The sequence below is a fragment of the Trachurus trachurus genome, assembly GCF_905171665.1.
Source record: "Trachurus trachurus genome assembly, chromosome: 17".
In the NCBI taxonomy this organism is placed as follows: Eukaryota; Metazoa; Chordata; class Actinopteri; order Carangiformes; family Carangidae; genus Trachurus; species Trachurus trachurus.
The window spans coordinates 32824247-32846664 of record NC_139900.1 but is presented as its reverse complement, the minus strand read 5'-3'; the positions used below and the strand labels follow the sequence as shown (position 1 = coordinate 32846664).

The 22418-nt window shown below is 40.5% G+C and overlaps 3 protein-coding genes across 3 annotated transcripts; 2 read left to right on the top strand and 1 right to left on the bottom strand.

Moving 5' to 3' along the window:
- Positions 1–905: 905 nt before the first annotated feature.
- Positions 906–6451, bottom strand: LOC311000116 (mitochondrial adenyl nucleotide antiporter SLC25A24-like). Its single transcript, XM_083990750.1, has 10 exons — positions 6104–6451; positions 5532–5658; positions 5354–5441; positions 5077–5188; positions 3886–4044; positions 3629–3781; positions 2953–3060; positions 2606–2773; positions 2305–2455; positions 906–1347 (listed from the first exon to the last, which is right to left on the bottom strand). Exons 1-10 carry the CDS (start codon positions 6281–6283, stop codon positions 1166–1168), a joined length of 1428 nt encoding a protein of 475 aa, XP_083846876.1. The 5' UTR covers positions 6284–6451; the 3' UTR covers positions 906–1165.
- Positions 6452–8988: 2537 nt separating this feature from the next.
- LOC311000941 (EEIG family member 2-like) lies at positions 8989–16764 on the top strand. The gene is made up of 11 exons (XM_083991861.1): positions 8989–9242; positions 10628–10748; positions 11045–11074; positions 11582–11698; positions 12070–12116; positions 13317–13420; positions 13656–13751; positions 13867–14044; positions 14381–14517; positions 15122–15185; positions 15470–16764. Exons 1-11 carry the CDS (start codon positions 9097–9099, stop codon positions 15510–15512), a joined length of 1083 nt encoding a protein of 360 aa, XP_083847987.1. The 5' UTR covers positions 8989–9096; the 3' UTR covers positions 15513–16764.
- A 439-nt stretch (positions 16765–17203) lies between these two features.
- Positions 17204–22086, top strand: prpf38b (pre-mRNA processing factor 38B). The gene is made up of 6 exons (XM_083991746.1): positions 17204–17621; positions 18084–18152; positions 18406–18557; positions 18925–18985; positions 20145–20380; positions 20629–22086. Exons 1-6 carry the CDS (start codon positions 17412–17414, stop codon positions 21335–21337), a joined length of 1437 nt encoding a protein of 478 aa, XP_083847872.1. The 5' UTR covers positions 17204–17411; the 3' UTR covers positions 21338–22086.
- The last annotated feature ends 332 nt before the right edge of the window (positions 22087–22418 follow it).

The following is a 22418-nucleotide window of genomic DNA, read 5'->3' as shown; positions in this document are numbered from 1 at the left end:
GAGTGTCTGTTCAAGGTAGGGGCCTTGATGTAGTGAAATGATAAGTGACCAAGGTAAAACAAAAAAACAAAAAAACAAAACAAATATGCTCCTTACAAGCTTTTCAGTCCAATCACCAAACAGTACTCCTTTTTCTTTTAAATTGGTATTATGTTGTATGGTAAAAACCATGTTTAAAACCCATAAATTACAATGACTACAAACAGATGATGGTAACCATTATTCAAACTGATAAATAACCATGACTACACAAATATGTATGAATATATATATATATATATATATGCATGTACACTACAGTCATACAGTAAACTTATATATAGTATATACTATGTATATATATATAAAAAAAGCATCTGCTGATGACAAAGAGTTCACATGAAGTGGCTGTAAGGCACATTTAAAAGATCATGAGATAACACACAGGATGTGGAATTAGTGATTTTCATATTGCACAAAGTGTGTGTGTGTGTGTGTGTGTGTGTGTGTGTGTGTGTGTGTGTGTGTGTGTGTGTGTGTGTGTGTGTGTGTGTCTTGTGCACACAGTATTCCAGTGTTAGCAAGTATTGATTTTTCAGGGCCAGTTATTTTTAGGCGACAGCTGCTGCTTGAAGCAGTGTTTGTCTGGAGCTGATGTCACTCTGCAGAGGCTCTTCACAACTTACAAGAAGTGTTATATCAAACATTAAAACTGGCATAGTGTCTCTTCCTCATTCTATATTAAAATAAGACAAACTTTTTTGTGTACAAGTATGTGCCACTGAGCTACCATTTTGGTTGATCACAGTTTTGAAAGAATAACAGTCGGACAGATTAAACTGTTGTGTATATATGTTATTATTTCTACTTTTTATGCATGTTTATTGTACAGTACTGTTTTTGTGTCAAGTCTTGTTTAGGAGAGTGTAAATTTGGCGAGTGTGTTATTGTAACAGCAGGAAAAAATTAAAGCATGCTCTTGCTCACCACAAATGATTAATGCTACTGACAGACAACCCTTAATGGGACACATGCAGTTTTCCCATTCGCGGATCTCCTGTGCCAGCTGGTGGACGTCATGCTCTGTAAGGTTGATGTCCACCTGTCTCCTTGGAGTTAGTGCAGACATTTTCAAGTCTGACAAATGAGGTCAATGTTCTCTTTTTTTTTCAAATTGCTTACACCATCATTTGGAGATTCCTAAACCAGTCTTCATGTACTCGTAAACCACATAGCTAATGCTGACAGCAGGAATGACTTTCATAAAATTTGGCAGGATGCCACGGTAGAGTCCAAAAAACCCATCTTTGGCGACAATCTTCTTCATCAGAGAAGTCATGGAGGGCTGGTCTGACGCATCCAGAGACGCTGCAAAGATACACCAAGTTAAGGAGGCAGTGTTGTTTCAGTTTTTATTTCTGTGTCCTATGGAATACACAGCTATACTGATCTAGTACGCACAATGGAAAAGGTTAAAAAAAATAAAAACAGTTCAATAGATAGAATAACCGCATATTGATATCAGTAAACTTATATGCACAGTTTACACAAACAGGATTTCTGTTGAAAAGCCAGTTTTGTATTAATGTAATTACAATTTACTAGTTTGTGTGGACAATTACATAATAATATAATGTATGAATAATATAATAATAACAATGCCACTAGGAAGTACTGTAAATTGTACTTTTATCTCAGGATCTAGAATCCAATGCGAGAGGGATGTCCTTCCCTCTATTTACATCAAGTTAGCTCTAAGACAAGTATTTAAAGGCCCCATGGCATGAAAAATGTGATTTTGGTTATTTTTTCGTGCTTGGGGAGGTCTCTGGGCCACGTATATACTGTCCCATGCATCAAACTGGTCATAAACGGAGAAACACACACCGCCCATTTGTAGGAACATTCTCTTTAAGACAAGCAGATAGCACTTCCTCCTTTCTGTGATGTCACACACAAGGTAACTCCGCCCACCAAGACCAGTTGTTTTTTTTCAATTTGTATGAATGCAGCTTAGGTTTCAGTTACTTGCCTGTGATTGGCCCGACCACATGCCACTTAAAAACAGTCAGCCAATCAGAAGAGAGGTTCTCATTCTCTCTTCTGATTGGCCAAATGACCTGTGTCTGCTAGAGCTCCAGAAAGAGGCAACAGAAAGGGGCAGTAGAAACGATATTAAGCAGATCACAGGTACTCAAAACCAATGATACATCTTGTTAGGGATATCAGCAGGTAAATAAACCCAGAGAAAAGTGCACAGCATGGGGCCTTTAAATTAACATAAAATATCAGAAACCTTTACAGAACTCGGACATCAAAGTTTACCTTGCGCCTGCATCCGTGTACGTACGAGTGCAAGTGGATAGCTAGCCAGCTGGCCACAGGTACTGGAGATGGTCCCGCAGCCCAGCAACACCAGAACTCCAGGGTTTGGCGAGTCTTTGGCGTGGTACGACAACCAAGAGTTCTTTAGAGTCTGCAGACACATCAGCACAACACAGACATTTACTTCTCTGATTAAATGAAATGCCTCCTTTGCAGTCCCAAGATTAATTAGTTGATTGTGCATGTGAATGAGTTAATCTCACAAAGTGGACTCTGTTGTGAAATATCACAGGCTGCATACCTCATAAACGGCGAGGTCTATCCCAGCATAGGGAATGATGCCCAGTAAGTTTGGAATGTAGCCCTTGTAGAAAGCCTTGACCCCCTCGTTCCTCAGGATCTTCTTAGCACAATCAAACACTCCTCCATACTGGCCAGTCTTTCTCAGAGTCAGTCGAGTTTTCAATACCTTAACAGTACCGAAGAAAAAAGAATGAGTGAGTCACTCTCAGCCTGAACAGAGTCAGACAGATATGTCTGGTATTTATTTAAGTTTATGGGAAAAACTTTTAAGCGCATTTCATATTGATGCTTTCCACCAATGATGCTGTATGATGAAACAGTAATGCATTACAGTGGCTGTCTTACCTCCATTGGGTAGATAGTTGTCTGCGCTGTGGCCCCAGCCAGAGAACCAGCCATGAACCTCTTGTGTGTCTCAATCTTTTTGCCCTCTGATGACAACAACTTCTTATACTGTAACAAAAAAAACAAAAGGAGAGACTAGAACAACTGGATCACAGTTGCTTGCCTCAACAAGAAGCCGAGCTGCAGGAAACATGGTCATAATCTTCTCTTCCTGTGTTAGGCTAAAGCACTAGATAATGGCCGGTGTTTTTGCAGGACATTATGTTGTCTCAGTCAAGTTGACCTCTGGCCATTTGAATAAAAAAAATATCATGACTTCATCACATAGGCATTTGTGTCATATTGTATGATAATTAGCTAATGAATTCTTGAGTTGTGTTCAAGAGCTTGTTTCATGAGGTCACAGTGACCCACTAAAAATGTTGTCTTTGAGTCCAAGTGAATGTCTGTGCCAAATTTGAGGAAATCCCCTCGAGTCAGCCTTGAGATATGGTGTTCATGAAAATGGGACTTGCATATGTATGGATGTACGAACAGACAGATGGACAGAAAATGAACAAAAACATGCCTCCGGCCATGGTTGTTTCCAGTGTGGAGGCATAAATAGTTAATAACATGCATGCAATATATTTAATAAACACATGTCATTAATAATATAACAGAGTCAATTCCTTACTTGTTCATATGCCATAAATTTGATTGCCGTCTCAGGAGCAATCTTTAAAACATTGATTCCATTTCCTCTCCACAGTGACCTTAGACCTCCCTCTGTTAACATCAGTTTGAAACCCCCTATCACGCTTATCGTGTTGGACTTAGAGGAGTGAACCTGCAGGAGAAAAAAAAAGACAAAAATGTAAAAGGACTTGGACTTGGATTTGCACATGCATCTATTGAAGGATAGGATGCATTTGTCATCTACATATATTTCACCTGCATGAAGACTTTAACCCTATCCAGAGGGGCAGTGCCTGTGCGAGACACGGACCCGGCCACAGCGCCGGCAAAAAGCTGCTTCCACCAGACGCCGGAGCTCTTCTCCTCCTCTGTGAATTCATCGGGGATGGCAAGGCTGTCACCAATGTCAAGCACCTAGTGAATACAAAAGCTATGTAAATAAACACACACAGTACACTCAGTGTTGTGTGATCTCTCTTTTTGAAAATGTACCACTCATAAGTGCACGTAACACAGAGTCTCTTTGTGTGGTTGACAATCTGACAAAAAAAACGAAACATGTTAGTACTTCTGCTTTTGAGGCCTATTTTCGCAGTCATGCATAACCTGTTGCCAAACTGTGCACTGGAGGGAGGACAACATTTAGAAAACCTTGAATGTAAGGTTTCACACATACAAACGTCAGGAGCATGACACTCTTCTTCACTGTGTATTTGTTCAAACGTATGCAAAAAAAGACCAACTGTGAGGAAATGGCTTAAGACAAAAAAAAAGCGCCGTGGTTGTTAGAATTTTAACAAACAAACAATGAAGACAAACAATGAGCTCCTTATCCTTTAGCTCCAAGTGCTTGGGAAAGCATAATCACTGAGCTGACTGAGCCCACGTCTTGCATGCTTTAGCTGTTTCAGATAAACATGTGCAGTGTTTTCCCAAAAGCATAAAGGTGCCTGTGCCAAACATGGTGCGGTGGCAACTTAACACAAATGCTACATGGAGACGCTCGAGGAGAGGCTTGAGTTATGTGTGTCCTGTGATCCCGGTGATGTCAGATGAATGGCATGAGAATGCAGTTACCAAGGCGCTACACATGTGCAGCGCAGAGAAGATTTCTAAACATCTGGACACGTGGTCTGTCAAGAGACTCTATTTCTCTCATAATGGAGCAAAGATCCTCTGCAGAACAAGTAACAAATCAGTCCGTGACATCTTTATTTGCTCGAGGAGGTAGAAGGGCAAGCTGTGCGAACCCGAGTGTGAAGCTGTGACCTGATTATGTTGGACGGTTTAGTCTGTCGAAGCTGCTGCCAAAATGTGGACTGCAGAGAAAATCCATAATGTCCAACACTGGACGAGACTGCACGTGATTCAGTGCGCTGCAGTTGCCTCTGTGTGTGTGTGTGTCTGCAAACTGTACGGGAGTGTTTGTGTGTATATATCCCATACCGAGGAGTGTTTCCAGTAGCGTATGATCTCTTCCAGGTTGTGGCCAGGGTATAACAGGAAGTGTTCTCTCCACTCATTCCAGTCCACCATCATGGTGCCATCAATGTCCATGCTAAAAGAAAACATAGAAAAATCTGAATTTTGAACTGATGGCGTATTATGTTGCATCACAGTGTGTTATTAATAACTGTGATCCAAACAAAGCCTCTGGATCACACACAGGGAATGTGTTTGTTTGGACAAACTAAATAATAATGACTGTAAGTGGGGGGCCGACCTCTGTAAGATTTTCAGGGCATCCTCTCTGCTCAGATCCATGCCAAGCTCTGCAAGGCTCTGCTGGATTTCTGAGGCATCAATGCGGCCTACACATGACATAAGAAAAACTCTATTAGAAATGTGCACCGGCACTGGACATGTGACTTATGTGTCACAGCATTTCACTCATTACCTACCATCGTTGTTTCTGTCCAAACTCTTAAAAGTCAGCCGCAGCTTCTTCTCGTGGCCCTTCAGGTACCTGGTGAACTCATTGAAGTCCAGACTGCCATCTTTGTTCTGGTCACCAGAGGACACGATTTTCTGCAGAGGGAAGATCAGATCCAGTGAGTGGTTCACATCCAAATATATACATACAGGTGCATCTCAATAAATTATAATATCATGGAAAGGTTTATTTATGTCAGAAATTCAAATCAAAAAGAGAAACTAATTATTATATATACATACATTATATATATATATATACATTATATAGATCCATTACACACAGAATCAAAGGACCATTTAAAAAGCATTTTTAATATGGAAATGTTGGCTTCTGAAAAGTATGTCCATCTATATGCACCCAATACTGGTGGGGCTATTTGACTTGAACTACTGGAAATTGACTTTTCCATGATATTCTCATTTTCTGAGATGCACATCTAAGTCACACTGCTGAGGAATGTCATGCAAGGCAAGCAGGTCAGGATCTGTAAGACCACCACCCCACCACCAAAACCCCCTCTGGCTTCTGACATGTTACCTGTGCAGCACCCTGCCGGAATATGCCCATCGCCTTGAGGCCCGCTCGCAATTCAGCGACATCCACCTTCCCATCTTTGTTGGTATCGAGCCTCTCAAACAGGTCCTGGTATGACCTCTCACTGTCGGCATCCCAGCACCGGGCATTTGATAGTAAAGCCGTCCGTAACGCCTGATACATCGTAGGGCTATAATGTGCAAGCAGTGTGCGTGCAACGAGCCGTCCTGCTGCGCCGAGGATGTTGTGCGGTTATTATTACTCCATGCTGATGATCATTCATAGAGCCCGATGAAATCCTGATGTGAGCCCGCAGCTGTTGGCGACGGAAAGCGCGACTTTGCAGCGGGTTTTTAACGCGCAGGCTGGTTCCGTGCTGAGGTGAGATGATCCGAGGCGTTTCAGGGCAACTGCAGCAACTGAGGGCGGAGCAACAAGGCGACGTAGCCACTCGATGTTTTCTACAGGAAAATCAGGAAAGATGGTCAAAATAGAAAAGTGGGGAAATAAACAACCACCAAGTAAGCACAAATGTAATCTGCCTAGTCCTTCTGGTAGAGAGCTTAATTAAGTTTTATATGAGGTTTGCTCCGTGTAGTATGTGGTGGTGCATTATTGAGGAAATTTAATCTCTCCATCTAGAAGGACGTGTCATTTGAAAACCACAGCATCGTATTTCCTACAACACAATGCCGCTGGTCGTCACTAGAGGGCGGTGTTTCCTCGCACAATGTCTGATGCAGGCAAGAATGAGGGGTTTATCAACAGACCATGCCACTTTAATTTTATTGGTACATTTCTGGTACTAACTCTCCAGGGGATTTTAGTTCAATCAGGTCAGTATTGTTGAGAAAGCCCACAGATACAGTGGTAAAAAGTAACTATGTAGCACATCTTAAGTTTTAGTCAAGTTTAATTGAAAACTTCTACATTTCCAATAACCACACTGGATTCATAGAATTAGACTTTTTTTCGTGCCTCACCATGTAGGCCTACATCGATATTATTATTTCCAATAATACTAGGCCTACTACCAAGGCAACAATGTGGAAATACTTGTTTAAGTTCATTACATTTATCTTAAAGGTTGTAGCCTAATCACTTTTCATGAGACCATAGCAGTGTTGCAGATACAGTGTAGTAGTTCAAATTAGCTCCACTGTCAACCAGTTGAAATATTATAATGTTGTAGTAGGCCTATGTACAGCAATCCAGTGATATAGTGTGTGTAGTATACTCTAAACTGGTTCATTTTGTATAATGGACCATGATAGGGGAGAGTGGGGTAAGAGTAAGATGACCCACTTTTCATATTCAGGATCAATACATCAAGACAATTATAGTTTTGTTGCCAACTTATTTCAGGATGTTGTGCATCACTACAAACAAATATAGCATGTCCAACAAAAGTGGTCTTGTGGCACAACTTACCCTGTGTATGGGGTAAATATAAATAATTGAGCATAGGAGCGGGGTAAATTGAGCCACCCCCCTCCTTCCCCTCGATCCATCTCCCTCCTCCTTTACTCAGTATTCCACCTGTCCAGGTTGCAGGGGAAAACTGCCTGGGACCTCCTGCTGAGCCACCAACTCAGTGAGGTTTGGGGAGTGTTGCGATTACATCATATCTTGGGAAGAATCCCTCATCTTTCTCTTTGAAAGTAAAGCTTAGCTTATCAGCTTTGCCTACTGTAATCATAAACATCCAGAATCTTGATTTAATGGCAGATAGATAGATAGATAGATAGATAGATAGATAGATAGATAGATAGATAGATAGATAGATAGATAGATAGATAGATAGATAGATAGATAGATAGATAGATAGATAGATACTTTATTAATCCCAGTAGGGAGATTCAGGTGTCTCTCGCTCATCCAGACAATTAAAACAGTTAAAACGCAGACCGAGTACATACGGGACAATAAAATAAAATAAAATAAAATAAATAAATAAACACAAATTTACCCCAGAGCTACCATATTGACTTTATTAGTCCCCTCAACTAAAATGGTTCAATTTGATGCAAGGTTTACTACTTCATGTTGTAGCTCATACACAACTCATGTATAAAACAAATGTATAATTATCTCTTTTGGTCTAAACACAATTCTCATGAAACTTGTGATCGCCTGAAATCACTTTCGAGAGTGAAAATTTGTTTTTTGGACATAAATGTCAAACCACTTCACCCATGTGGTTCTTACCTTCACAGACTCCATGAAATGATGCATTCCTCCCTGATTACTCCTAAATATTTGGTCACATGCACAATTTTTCTCATGGTTTCCTAGTAACAACGGGTGGCTCAACTGGGGTTGGTTGAAATGTCAAGGGGCAAGGAAGCCCCACCTAAACACATCTTGCCTATATGCTGCCAATGTCATGGATCATGAGGGGCCCACAGTGAGGTGAAAAAGACATGTTTCTCCATAAAGGACAGTTCTGCTATGTAACCCACAATGTGTTGATGTGTTTTTTTTGTCACTTTTGCTGTACATTTTTAAAACTTTTTTTTAAAAGAAGAAATAAAATAAAAAAAACTAAGGAAATGTGACTACTTTTCTAAGTCAATGTTAGTTTATGAAATGTCTATGTAAGAGACAGAACAATGTAGTGATATGCTTCCTTTGTCTTTCATTTCTTGTTTTTTGTCACATGCCTGATGATGAATGACAGTTTACCACTTCTCCTTTGGCATTTTGGAGAAAGTGGTATTTCTCCTGCTGTCTGTGGGCGCTGTGAGTGGGTTTCATTCAGTCACGCTGTGGACGACGTGAAGTGGACAATCCCAGCCAGTCCAAACGCAGGATTCTTTCACGTCATCAGTTATATTTTTCGGTGGGTGGGAAGGAGGAGATTTGAACTTTGAATCGTGCAGCGACACAGCAGCTGAGCGAGCAGCGCAGAGAGACACACACTGTACAGCTGTCTGACACCTTCTCCACTTCAGCCGAGTCCCACACAACACACTCTCCACCGCTCAGCCAACATCATGTCATTCATTCTCGCGAAGAAAAAGAAATTTAAATTCAAAGTCGACTTCGACCTGGAGGAGCTGTCATCGATTCCCTTCGTAAACGGAGTTTTATTCTGTAAAACCAGGCTCGTAGATGGAGGCTTTGCCGGAGAGTCGACTCGGTAAGATTTTTTTTTCTATTTATAGCAGCAGTTCACTTGTTCAAGCAAGCTAAAGTTAAACTTAAGTGGAACTTGTTTTGGCTAACGTGTTAGCCTCCCTCAGTTTACTCTGGACAAGTGTTTCGCTTCTTTTAAACTAAAGTGTAAGTTAACGTTACCTAGATCAATTTAAGCCACAACAACAGAACAGCTACAGTAAGTTAGCTAACTATTGCTAACCTAACATTTATACATAGTTGTACAGGCATTGTAGTAATAGTAGCAAAGATACTCTATATACCTATAAACTCTGTTTCTAAACCGTTTTTGGTAGTTAGTAGTTTGTCTAGTCTAACGTACAATTGCTGCTGAGTGGCAGGGCAGTGCAAATCCAGGAGCTGCGACTAACGTGATTTTAAATGAAACTGTGACAGGTTGTTAAATAGAAGAGGTATTTCTTCTGTTCTTTGTCACTTTTGTTATGTGATATTCAAAAAAACTAAACAAAAAACAGTTTACTTCCATTGCAAAGCAGCGTACAAGGTTACTGTCCTCGGCTCTATGATTAAACCCGCCGCTCGTAGCACTTAAATGAGTCACTCTGGAAAAAACGGGCACAGTCACAGCTCATGTCAACCGCCAGGCTTTGCCATGGCAACTGCCTGTGCCTAGATACTATGGTGTAAACACTGTATTCTTAATTTACCATGCTACCACTGCTGTTGTTGAACTAATCCTGTAGGATTAGTCATGTACCATCATAATGATAACCCTAACTTCAGAATTGTAGTCAGTGACAACACTTTGGAAAAACATTTTTTTTTTTTAAATTTCCATTCCTGTGGTAAAAACGAAGCAAGAGACTACTTGTTGCTGCTGCCAGTGATCAGCATTGTCTACTGTGCATCCCGAACATGATGTGAAATCAGATTAACATAAAGTAACACCCAATTACAAACCACAACCTTCCTCTAAATTAAGATGAATAAGCTAAGTACACTCACGAGACCCATGCCATGACAGAAAGTTAGGCCATACTTCACACACAATGGTTGCACACAGTTGGGATCCAATCTGATTAGTTGGAATTTATAACTGTTTATAAAGAATTAATGCATACATCATCCAGTATGTTTTGTAAGAAATAATTTAAAGCTTGAACTCACTTCACACAGATTTAAAGAAGTAACAACTCACTGCATGTTCCTATGTTTACTGATTATAAAAGACACATGCAAAACTCTGCTTGGAGTACTCTTGGGGTAGTCTGGGACATATTCTCATATTCTGTGGGAAACCCATAAGTCTGATAGTTTGTCTTTTATGTCGGCTCTTTCAGTTTCCAGTATGTCTTCATGTATTGGTTTCTGCATGACCTAATGCATCTTAATGTGCCTCTTTCACAGGGAGCCGGTCCAAGCTAACTGTGTACACTGGAAGAAGAGATTCTCTTTTGTGTGTAAGATGAGTGCCAACGCTGGGACAGGTGTACTAGACCCCTGTGTGTGCCGCGTCTCTGTGCGCAAGGTACAGGACTTTTTTTTCTTCCATCAAGCTCTATTTTGTTGACACTATAAAAATGCATAGTAATGGTTTCCGTAGCAGAGTACAGGCAGTTAACTGAGAGTCAACTTTGCCAAGCAAATGTTTATGTATAAGAACAGAAGCACTGTTAATTTGTAACCATACCATAGCTCCTAAGTGTGTTGTGCATACAATGGTCATAAAGCAAAAAGTCACAAGAGTTTTGATGAAAAAAGTTGTGTGTTATAGAAAGAAATGTCAATTCAACCTCACTCATTTCTTTGTTATTGTCATTACAGGAGTTGAAGGGCGGAAAAACATTTGCAAAGGTAATACTTCTCCTCTAAAATCTTTGGTGTGTATCCTCCAATTCTTGTAAACATGATAGCAGCTTAAGTATCAGCGACCCATTAGAACAATCTTATCATTACATTTTTTGATAACAGTCGGCCTTAAACAGGACATTTCTGTGACTTCAGTCTATGTGCCAAGAATGTTTTTATTTCTAGTTTCCGGCTATGGTTACTGATTGAAAAAAACAGCAAAACACAACCCACTCTATGTTAACCAATAACTCTAGTGATAAGTTAAATAATTAATCTGATCTCTGAACTGTTGAACATCCTGTCTTTGTTTCCTTTAACCTGACTTGGAATGCATTTCTTTAGATGATGATTCCTGTATGTTTTATAACACCAGATTACTAAAGCTTTTGCCTGAGATTCTTAAGTATATAAAGAGAGAAAACTGCACTCTTTCTGTTCAATACAGTTTACATTGTATTTGGCCTTTAAGATGACTGCTCAACAATTTAAACGGATTGATCTTGTGTGCAGCTGGGCTTTGCTGACTTGAACCTGTCAGAGTTTGCTGGGTCTGGAAGCACCACACGACGGTGTCTCCTAGAGGGCTATGACACAAAGAGAACCAGGCAGGATAACTCAATTCTCAAGGTATGTTGGTGAAGCAATACACAGCTCTACAATCCTCCTCTTAGAAATGTGGGAAATGCCCTTAGGCGTCTGCCATTGTCGTCACACTGCCAAAGTTTTTCTTACAGTCCAATAATGTGTTTGTATATGATAAGCAAACCACATACACCTGTGAAACTGTGTAGCTCTAAAGGAAGCCAAAATTTCTTGAGTTCACTAGAAGCCATAGATACTTCTGTATGAAAAAATAGATTTGTGGCATGAATGGAAAACTGAATACTTTCATAGATGATGCAAGACATGCCTCAGCTTGTCATCTATGAAGTACCTGAGCCACGGAAGACATGGGAACAATTTTGAAATATGGGACTGTTCTTTTTCTTGTGTTACAGGTTATCATCACCATGCAGCTTATGTCTGGAGATCCCTGTTTTAAGACGTAAGAGCTTTTCTTGTCCTAATTCAAATAATTATATAATTTGAAAAGTGTAACTAACGAAGTCGTGATGTGTCTACTGAGTTTCCTGTATTAAACTAAAAAACTTTGCAGTTGTGGTTATGATGAAAGTATACTTTGTGTGACCAAAAGTCTGCACCTAACCACTGGGGAAAGTTTTTTCATCACATCCTGTCTGTCACTAAACTGAAAGCACCTATGTACCTTCTCTTGTATGATATGCCAAAAGTGAGTGAACACCTACGAGAGTTCAAAGTCATTTAATATTATTTTGTAGCTGAGGACTTATCACACCTTATCTAAGAGCCAATAACACCCTGCCTCGACATTCATTTGCCCAACCTCAGAAGCGACCAACAGCTGATATGTGATAAACTCTGCCTGAAGTCAAGAGAAGTAGTTGAGCAGTTTGCCACAAAGGACGTGATGTAATGTCGCTGCAAAAGCAGCACCATGTGCAAACAGTCAGCTTTATTCAACAACATGAGTCTCTCTATGTTGTCATGTTCCCACTCCCTCCTACTTTAATAACACACATGTTGCTGCCAAGGAGATGTTGAAGTGTAAACTTAAGGATAGCCTAGTCATTCAACCCACGCACGCAGTGTTACCATAGACTGTTACTCACTGTGTGGATTTACATCAGTGAACAATGGAAAGATGACGCGCAACATTTTTTTTTTTTCACTGTCCGCTATTCTTCATTTGGCTTTATGCCCGTGTTCCTGTGCCTAACATAGAATCTAAGTTACAGAGAATTGGGGTTTCCTGTGTTAATGTAGGTTAAAGCAGGAGTTGGTTAGAGGCAGTTGTCATGCTGTTGTATTGCACTTACTCCCAATGCACTCATAACTAACATATGCTAAGTGATTAGTTATTTAAAAAAGACATGTAAAGGCAGGTGATTACACGCATGAGAATATTTTTGTTAGATTTTCTGAAAGAATTCTATGCTCATAGGAAGACCATGTTTTTTTTTGTACCACAACTATGATCCACCAAGGTCTGAAATTGTTAAACATACACATAGCTCTCTAGATTTGTAGTGCCAATGCAAACATACCTGCTGCTGATCCAGCAGCTGACGGGGCTGTTTCCCTTCCCTTTTCATTTGGTGACACAGAGTCACAAAGGCACTCCTTTGCTCCGAAGTAACTTCATTGCTTCCTGTCTTATCTACAGTCCTCCATCTACAGCCATGACTCTGGGAGTCCCACAAACTGAAGCAGAGCGTCTCCTTGAAGACAGAAAGGGAGGAGATATGCACATATCCCTTTCACGCCCCCGTATGTACACTATTGCTTTGAAGAGCTTACTTTGTCTTTCAATAGACACCATGATGCAGGAAACAGTAATGTGTTTAAAATCCACTGAAAGGCCTGGACATTAAGAGCATAATTAAGAAACAAAAAGTATTCTGCCATTTTACTGTGAAGAGCTATCAGTGACTGGCTATGGATGTGTGGTGTGTGCATTATGTACTGGAAAATGATTATAACAACAAACAACCTTTTTTTTCAGAGACTCCAGGGAAGTCAGTATCAGTTCCAGAGGAGCTGCTAGTGTATGGTCATTCCAGAACATCCAGCTATGCAAGTCAACAGTCAAAAATCTCAGGTACTAAACACAGAGATACATATATCCCCCCCAAAATATCAATGTTATTATAGCACCAATTGCACAAATCATAACCATATCACATCATGTGGTGTTTTTTCCTTCTGTCCTGCAGGTTATAGCTCAAATCACTCCAGTTTAACAGATCTGAGCCATCGGCGGAGCGCGTCAGGAGGATCCGCCTCAACTGGCATTGGCAGCATCCTTGAACCCTGTGATCAGCAGGTAGAGAGAGGAGAGAAGGAAAACAGGTCCACTCCTGAACACCCCTCCACACCTGCCAGGGCTATAAGGTAATGTGCGAATACACCAACAATTTGATCCAGTTTGGTGAAGTCGTGTCATGATTCTTTGTTTGTTGACTGGCCTTATACTAATAAAATGGCCAGATATTACAAAACATTGCAATAGATTTAAATCAAAATGTACCTCTTTTTTATTTCTTATTTTCTGCCTACCTTTTATTTTAACATAGTTTCTGTTTTTCAGTTTTTTTTTTACTTCTGTGTAATGATGTGAACAGACCGGGAGCTCACAGTGCAGTCATCAAAATATACTCTCTTGTGTTTTTTGTTTTCTTACAAAGGTCATATTTCTTATATTCCACCCTGTTTCTGTTTCTTCACTAGACATCCCATTAAGCAGAACTCAGTGGAGAATCAGTTGAAGAGAGTCGATGCCACCAGGGTGGATGCTGATGACATAATAGAGAAAATCCTACAGAGCCAGGATTTCAGCCACGGCTTCTTGGACTCCAGTGCAGAGGGTGTGTACACTTAATCCCTAACGTAGTGCACTTAAGACGACTGGCTTGGAAAGATTCCTACCATCAAGCTCATGGGATCAAATTACGTTGATGTGTCGCAACACACTGTCTCTGAATACTTCCCTGACGTAATGAATGATGATTAGATGTTATGATAGCAAGTCATGAATCGGAAATCAATAAGGACCTTGTTCACAAACTCATCAGCCTGAATGTCAGGGTTTATTTGATTTGCGTATAATGTTTTTATCAGTTTTATGAACACAATAATTTTCGTATCCATGTGGCTGCCATGTTACAAACTGTTAAGATTTCACTAGGGGACTATTGATGTAGATTGTGTCCTCATCATTGAACCTTTTTAGATTATAAGTGCGTCTTTTCATAGTGCTCCTCCACTATCAGTAACTCAACTCCCTGGAAGTTCTTGCGTGGTTTGTTGCCAGCTGTCTTAGCAGGTTTCCTAAAACATCCCCCAATCAATAGTCATTTATTTTTAGAAATCTTAGAAAGCAAGTGTGAGTCAGGCATTCTTAGACCAACTGGGAGAGTTGATTGGCAGATTCATTATTTCTAATGTGTCTACATGTGTGTGTTGCTACAGAGGAGGGGCTCAGCTTGTTTGTCGGTCCTGGTGGGAGTACAGCTTTGGGAAGCCAGCACACGAGGTGGGTGTGATTACATAATAATGGATTGTGGGTGCCATGCAGTGAGCATTTACACAAATGATAAATTCATTAGAAAAATGCAATGCTTTTTCACAGATCAGAATCTTTAGTAGATCATCGAGTTTATTTGTAACCTGGAAAAATTTAAAGGAAGATCCTCTCAATTACACAACAGAGTGTTAGCTTTGTGTTTGTCTTGGTTTTATCCTGTCATTCAGCCCCACAGCCAGATCAGATAACGACCCACATTTCCTGTCATGTAACACACTGGCATTCTCTTTCAGGGTCGCAGCTGGAGCCTTTGAGCAGGTGGTGATCAAGCGCTAGGCTCTGGGAAGCATGTGTCTGACATAAACGGTGCTGTGTTACACTGATGTGGGGGACACAAGACTAAGGTGTGAAGGTGCCATCAGAACTTTCTCCCACCTCACTCCAGGAGATTTCATTTGTCTAAAGGAGTCACTTCGCATCTGTTCTTCAACCAGCAGACTAGGAGAGCCCTCTAGTGTTGAAGGAGCAGAGTTGAAGGCTACATTATTGGAGTATTATGATACTGACTTTTGGTATAACTGAACTATGATGCCAACTATTGTACTTCCTAAAAAAGAGAGAGAGATTACACCTGTGATTCCTCTGTTAACCTCTCTTAGTCAGAAAGTTGAGGGGGGTTTACCTGTTCAACAGTACCTTAATGTATCCAATATTTTTTCTGTTTTGGTACAAATTTGATTTGGTTTAACTATTTTACTATGTTAGTCTTAGTATTAAAAAAAGAAGATGAAAAGAAAAGAACAAAGTGGATTGCATCTGACAACAAATCTTCCTGTTAGTGTTTTTCCTCGACAGATTTAAACTGATGTTAAAAGCTCTTAAAAGCTGAGGGACTGCTAATTATATTACATGAGCACAATATCATGTAAGATGAGTGTGCGAGATAGTAACTAGTCCCGTTCTCTCTCTGGCATAATTGATAATAGGTTAAGTGGCTGGAGGAACAGTGTCCAAACATGCTGTCTCATATATCTAAGCAATAGAAAACTACGGTAACTGTGTGGAATTTATATACACTAGTTACAGCACCAGTGTGGGTCAGTAGCTCAAGTCTTTCACATATAAACGCCTTCACCTGGTTGTGAAGGAGAATAACTTTATTTAAAATACCATTAAGTCTTTATTTTTGTTCCTTTATGTGATATATGATACATATTGTGTGTGTGCGTGTGTGTGTGTGTGTGTGCGCACACAGATGTGTGTGTGCGTGTGTTGTCTGTGAAATCATTTTATCACAGTTTTTGTAAATGTGCCAAACTTAGTAAACTGTATATTTGCTGTCACTTAAGAAGTCATATCTGTAGTATATAAGCTATGGCACATGCAATGAATGTCGGCTGTGTAAAACTCATGATGTTTTTCTATGCTGTTTTTAAGATGCTGGATCTTGATGGTTTATTTAAGGCCAAAGCTGTAAATAAAAAGGACAATGCACTATGGATATGAGGAATTTCCTACTGCTTTTGTGTTGTATCTCACCAGGCATTTTGCAAAGGGAATGTATGAGGGATGATTTTACACAATAATAAAAGAAGTATAATAATGTTTTTGTTTTTTTGCGTTTTTTTCATTTACTACTCTAGATTATCGTGCCATAATGAATTATTAAGATGAAAATGGAGGTGAAATTGTATTTTGAAATTGGGAAACTGCCGTTCAAGTTGCAGAGGAGGCATTGTGAAATAAAACAAGAACATTTCCGGTTTGTCAAAAGACTCATTTCAAAGTAAATGTCTATTGATTGAAAAGAAAAGCGAAACATGTTTTAAATGTAATATATAAACATAGGCTGATTACAAATGAATTAAATAAACAATACGTGTATGGAAGCATTCAATGTATTCATTTGTGCAGTGAAATGGCATTCATACAGTTGGTTTGTCCGTATGTGCTTTTATTTTTTAAAGCGAAACGTTCGCCGTGGTGACGAATGAGCGGTTCCAGCGGCAGCAGTCCTCACTGCAGCACCGACGGTACAGTTCCGGTTCCACCTCGCAGCAGGACCTCAGCAATAACGACGGCGGGAAGTTATTATCATCAATTCCATCACGATTCAGCATCAACCGAACGGACGAAATTGATATACACCGACAAGTCACTGCCTGATATTGATGGCTTTATAAACGGAAGAACGCCAACTGTAAACCAAGTTTAGCGGCGTGGGATTTAGCTAACATGGCTAACGTCGGAAACCAGCTACCAACACAGGCCGTTGGCAAGCCTGCACCAGGAAAACATGGAAATTCACTGCCTCTGTGGGGCAACGAAAAGACTATGAACCTCAACCCAATGATTCTTACCAATGTGCTGTCCTCGCCGTATTTTAAAGTTCAGCTTTATGAACTGAAGACCTACCATGAAGTCGTGGACGAAATCTATTTCAAGGTAACGCTAGCGAATGCTAACCCGCATGCTAGTTAGATAACCACGGCGCTGTGCAGGCAGCGGTGTGCTGCAGTCGTTAAATACATAGGGCTAACTGGCTCAGACAGCAGTACTTTTATCTCATAACTTAACTACACGTTTTTGTATGATCGCATATTTCAATTAATTGCGTAAAAGGAAAAATGGCAATTATCTCTTGCCGGTAACTTCAAATTAAGTTAACTTGCGACTGTGGCAGCTATTGTAAACATAGTGGTTAACCGTTAACTCACAATTGGTCAGGTTTTGGAGGCTGTTGTCATGGTGTTTGTAGGTCAAAACTGTGAAATATCTGAATAGATCAACATTTTTGTGGAGAGTTGTTTAGCTGTGTTATCAATGTTAATAACTTCCTCCGTGGTCTTCACATTTCTCTTTTTGTAAGATGGTAAATCAACTTACACATCTGCCATGTGCCTACAGGTGACTCATGTTGAGCCTTGGGAAAAGGGAAGCAGGAAGACCGCGGGCCAGACTGGAATGTGCGGAGGGGTAAGTGAGAAGTACGTGCTTTTTATATTCCCAGTATTCCCCATCTTATACTCCCTGTATATGTTACTTGCCAGTCAGCGTGATAAATAAAGTTATTGGTTTTGGAAATGACTTACTATGAACAGGTAATGCAACTTTAATTCATATTCGTTGATTCTTGTGTTGGTGTGTTGCCAAAGAGTCAGTCATGAATAGGTTAGGTATGGATCATGTGCAGTCATGTGTTTTTCAATTATGTCTTCATTTTTATTAGGTGCGTGGAGTTGGGACTGGTGGTATTGTGTCTACTGCTTTCTGTCTTCTGTACAAACTGTTTACACTCAAGCTGACCCGCAAACAGCTGATGGGTCTGATCACTCACACAGACTCCCCATACATCAGAGCACTTGGCTTCATGTACATAAGGTATGTTGGAGGAGGCAGTTTGCAAAATTTAAGCACTGTGACACCAGATGGATGTCACTTGTTTTGTATTTGAATAGTAAACCTTCTGCATAGAATCTTTCTTTTTTTTCCACACATGATTTAGAGCATTAGACTTTTTTGCATTTAAGTTATTCTTAGAACAAATGTTAGAATAAATGTTAGATATTAATAAGATACCACAACTTTTTTTTAGGTTGTTAGGCAGATTTAATTGCTGCAGCAAGATCATGAAAAGTTTTGCTGAGATTATATTCTATATTAAACTCTGAGCATTGATAATCACTGGATCAGGTTGAACTTGTGCAGCATCACATGATGTAAATGTTTGTATTGTGCTTTACCTCAGGTACACTCAGCCCCCATCAGACTTGATTGAATGGTACGACGGCTTCCTGGATGATGAGGAGGTATGTCACAACGGGTAATACTTTGATGTTTCTTTGTCTCCATTATATACAGTCACACAATACCAGTTAAAAGCTCTACGTTTCCCCCCCCTTGTGATGCTCAGAGCTGATTTTTCACCTTTGCCTTCATTTGGCTTAATTGTCCCCAGTTTTGTCCTTTAAACTTGAGTAGCTAGGTTACTTGCTCACTGCTCTGCTGCTGATTTTTATCAGGGTAAGTACCACAATAATGCTGAGTCAACCTTTTAGTCAAATGTGATGTCAAGGCATGCTCTCTGTTTTTGACAAGATTTTTATCAGGACTTGTTGCACAAAACAAAATTTTGTCAGTCACAATTGGTGAATTCACATGGACAGAAATGCATCACAAAATATACAACACATTCCAAATTTTGGAAATGTTTGTGTTTTATTCATACTTGATTAAAATCTAATTTGCTCCCAGACTGTGCAACCAGGCCTCCTTTTGATATTCTGTTGCATTATATTTGAATTGATCATTTGAAATCCTACCCAACTGGTTAATTCCCCTGTTTTTTTCTTTAGATGCCCATTGTGCAGCAGGTGAATTGGATATTGTATCTCAGCACTGTTGGGTTGCGTGTGTGAGTGCAAAGCGGCTGTTCTCTACAATATAAAGTTGATAACTATTCAACTGGTGTGCACTTACCTACCTCCTCCAATCTGTGCCTACACTGTGGGCTTTTTTATCCTGTTGAAGATGTCATTGTGTTGTAAGGAGACCGTCTTTGTCCCTTCAACTCAATAAGGATTTGTCTCGGTGTTCTGCTACTACACCTTCCCTTCATTTATGATCTGCTTTTAGATCATCTGAAGGAAAGGAGGGAGGAACGTTCACTAGAAAAATTAAATAACTTTTGCTTGTTTATCAAAAGCTCACTTTGTAGGTACAGATTTCAGGAACTGCCAGACAGCTTAGACGAGGCAAACTTTCTGTTAAATTTTATGTTATTGTTTCCTCTGGTAACATTTGATTGATATGAGAGATTAAGCTAGATGAACAGAGGTGAAGGTTCAGTACTTGGTCATCACAAATTGTTTATTGATATGAAGCAATATTGAAAAAACTGTCAGATTCTTCTTGCCCGTCTGTGCTGATAGAGTTTTTCTGTGCCTCTCTCCCACCGTTTGGTTCCAGGAGCTCGACGTGAAGGCAGGAGGCGGCTGTGTGATGACTATTGGAGAGATGCTGCGGTCCTTCCTGACCAAACTGGAGTGGTTCTCCACTCTATTCCCCCGTATCCCAGTGCCTGTGCAGAAGATTATCGACACGCAGATGAAGGCAAGGCCTCGAAAGGTTGCTCAGAAGGAGCCACAGGAGGAGGAAGCCAACTTTGCAGAGGCAGGGAGGCAAGGGGAACGACGGCGCTCCAGGTAAACGATTCAAACTATTTAGTGTAAGATCTTTTTCGCCAGAGACAGTCTAATCTGTTTCCATCAATGTCTTTAATGTATCTGAGTAGAAAGAAAATGTTCATCTTTTTTTCCCCCCATCTTTTCTTTTTTAACTTTTTAACTTTTACCTTTATTGATTTATGAATTGTAAAATTTTTAAACAGGTTTTGGAAGTTGAACCATAACTCTGTTTAATGGTTCAACCCTCATTGTGTCTTTGTCCACAGAACACCCAGACGGACACCGAGCCCCCGGAGATCGCCCAAACGGTCAAGGAGCAGGAGCCATCATCGCGAGAGAGATCGCCATGGCCCCAGCTTTGACCGAGAGCTGGAGAGGGAGCGTGACCGGCAAAGGAAGGAGAGGGAGGGCAGGGACAGGACAGACAGGACAGACAGGGACAGAGGTGACCGAGGGGAGAGGGAGAGGCGGCGATCCCGCAGCGCAGACAGGAACCAAGACAGGAACCAAGACAGGAACCAAGACAGGCGAGAACGTAGAAGAAGTCGCAGCGGCAGCCGGGAGCGAAGAAACGAACGCAGAGACAAAGAAAGAGACGGCGGGGATGACAGGAGCAGGAGGAAGGACAGGGATCACCATAAAGATAGAGGCACTGAGAGGGAGAGGTCCAGGGACAAGAAGAGCAGGGGAGAGACCGACGACAGGAGGCATAAAGACGACAGGGAGAGGCACAGAGAAGAAAGGAAGGCCAAAAGGTCGAGCCGGAGTCGAAGCAGGGAGAGGAAGCACAAGAGCGGAGAGGAGAAGAACAAGAAAAGAGAGCGCAGCCACAGTAGAGACAGAGACAGGGAGAGAGACGGAGAACAGCGATCTCACAAGCGTAGTCGTAGCAAAGAGAGGAGTCATCATCAACGTGAGTCCAGTAATGACCACAGTAAACATAGTGATCGCAGAAGGAGTCAGAGCACTGAGTAAATGTCGCCTGGCAGCAATATTACTTCTTCTACTCCCTGTATTTTTCTTCCTTTTTTCTACCCAGTTGTCTGATCCGTCACTTGTGCTAAAAAAGTAGGAATGTTAGCACATCGGACATCTGGAGTTGTTGTCTTTGGCCAATGTAATGTTGCTTTATGTTATGTTTTTCTGCCTTTTTCACTCCCAGTTAGACCATTGTTAGTCTTCACTTGAAATTTGGAAAGTGGCAAAAATGGCATTTTAATTTTCTATGGTTCATTGTTTTGCCCCAGGACGATATGGGTTTGTATATAATGTTTTGGAAGCTGTCTACACATGATAAGTGGCTAGAGTTGCATTCACTGCTGGGTCGGGTGTGGTCCGTGCTGAAAGCTCAGCTCAACACTGTCGTAAATAATTTATAAAGAATAACTGTTATGTACAGGCTGTACAAAAGCCAATGTATGCCTTTTTTTAAAAATTTGACGAATACTACAGTGCATAAGTCTGGAATTTCTTTATACTTCAGCTTCTCTGTCCGCTGTATTCTGCTTCAACATGCTTTCAACAGTCCAAAGTGAGCGGTTAAAGTTCATATTTGAGTGAAGCGGCACACCGGTTGCTCAAACCAGCGCAAAGTAATTCTGACGATGATCAGGTGTAGACAGCCTGAGAATGTTTTAATCCTCCAAAGGGCAGTATGCAAAGGGTAATTTTTACCACACACACTTGAGCCCTGCTTGTGATGTGATTGGGTTACTGCTCTGTTGCATTTTGTTTTCTATTAAAACACTTTTAAGAACAGTATGTGTACTTCTTTTTCAAGGAAAAGGGCAGTCAAATGTCATGCAAGCACAGATGACAGACACTGACTGAAGGTTATCAGTCATGGAATGGAAATGCACAGGCAGAATACAAACAAAATATTTTTGGCAGTTTTATTAGGATGTAATTTGAAAATAATTTTCATGTTAAATATACATTCATAAATGGTAAATAGTAAGTTCTCTGGACATTCCTAATATATTACCTTTTAAGATGACCAATATATAATTTACACAAGTGAATAACATAAAAAAGTATGAGGAACCAAGGCCTAGAT

Coding starts and splice junctions, on each gene's coding strand:
- LOC311000941 (XM_083991861.1), top strand. CDS start 9,097: ATGTCATTCATTCTCGCGAAGAAAAAGAAATTTAAATTCAAAGTCGAC. Junction 13,421..13,655: donor CATATCCCTTTCACGCCCCC/GTATGTACACTA, acceptor CTTTTTTTTCAG/AGACTCCAGGGAAGTCAGTA. Junction 14,045..14,380: donor ACACCTGCCAGGGCTATAAG/GTAATGTGCGAA, acceptor TTTCTTCACTAG/ACATCCCATTAAGCAGAACT.
- prpf38b (XM_083991746.1), top strand. CDS start 17,412: ATGGCTAACGTCGGAAACCAGCTACCAACACAGGCCGTTGGCAAGCCT. Junction 18,558..18,924: donor CTTGGCTTCATGTACATAAG/GTATGTTGGAGG, acceptor GCTTTACCTCAG/GTACACTCAGCCCCCATCAG. Junction 18,986..20,144: donor GCTTCCTGGATGATGAGGAG/GTATGTCACAAC, acceptor GTTTGGTTCCAG/GAGCTCGACGTGAAGGCAGG.
- LOC311000116 (XM_083990750.1), bottom strand. CDS start 6,283: ATGTATCAGGCGTTACGGACGGCTTTACTATCAAATGCCCGGTGCTGG. Junction 5,659..6,103: donor TCCGGCAGGGTGCTGCACAG/GTAACATGTCAG, acceptor TTCCCTCTGCAG/AAAATCGTGTCCTCTGGTGA. Junction 1,348..2,304: donor TACACGGATGCAGGCGCAAG/GTAAACTTTGAT, acceptor GTATCTTTGCAG/CGTCTCTGGATGCGTCAGAC.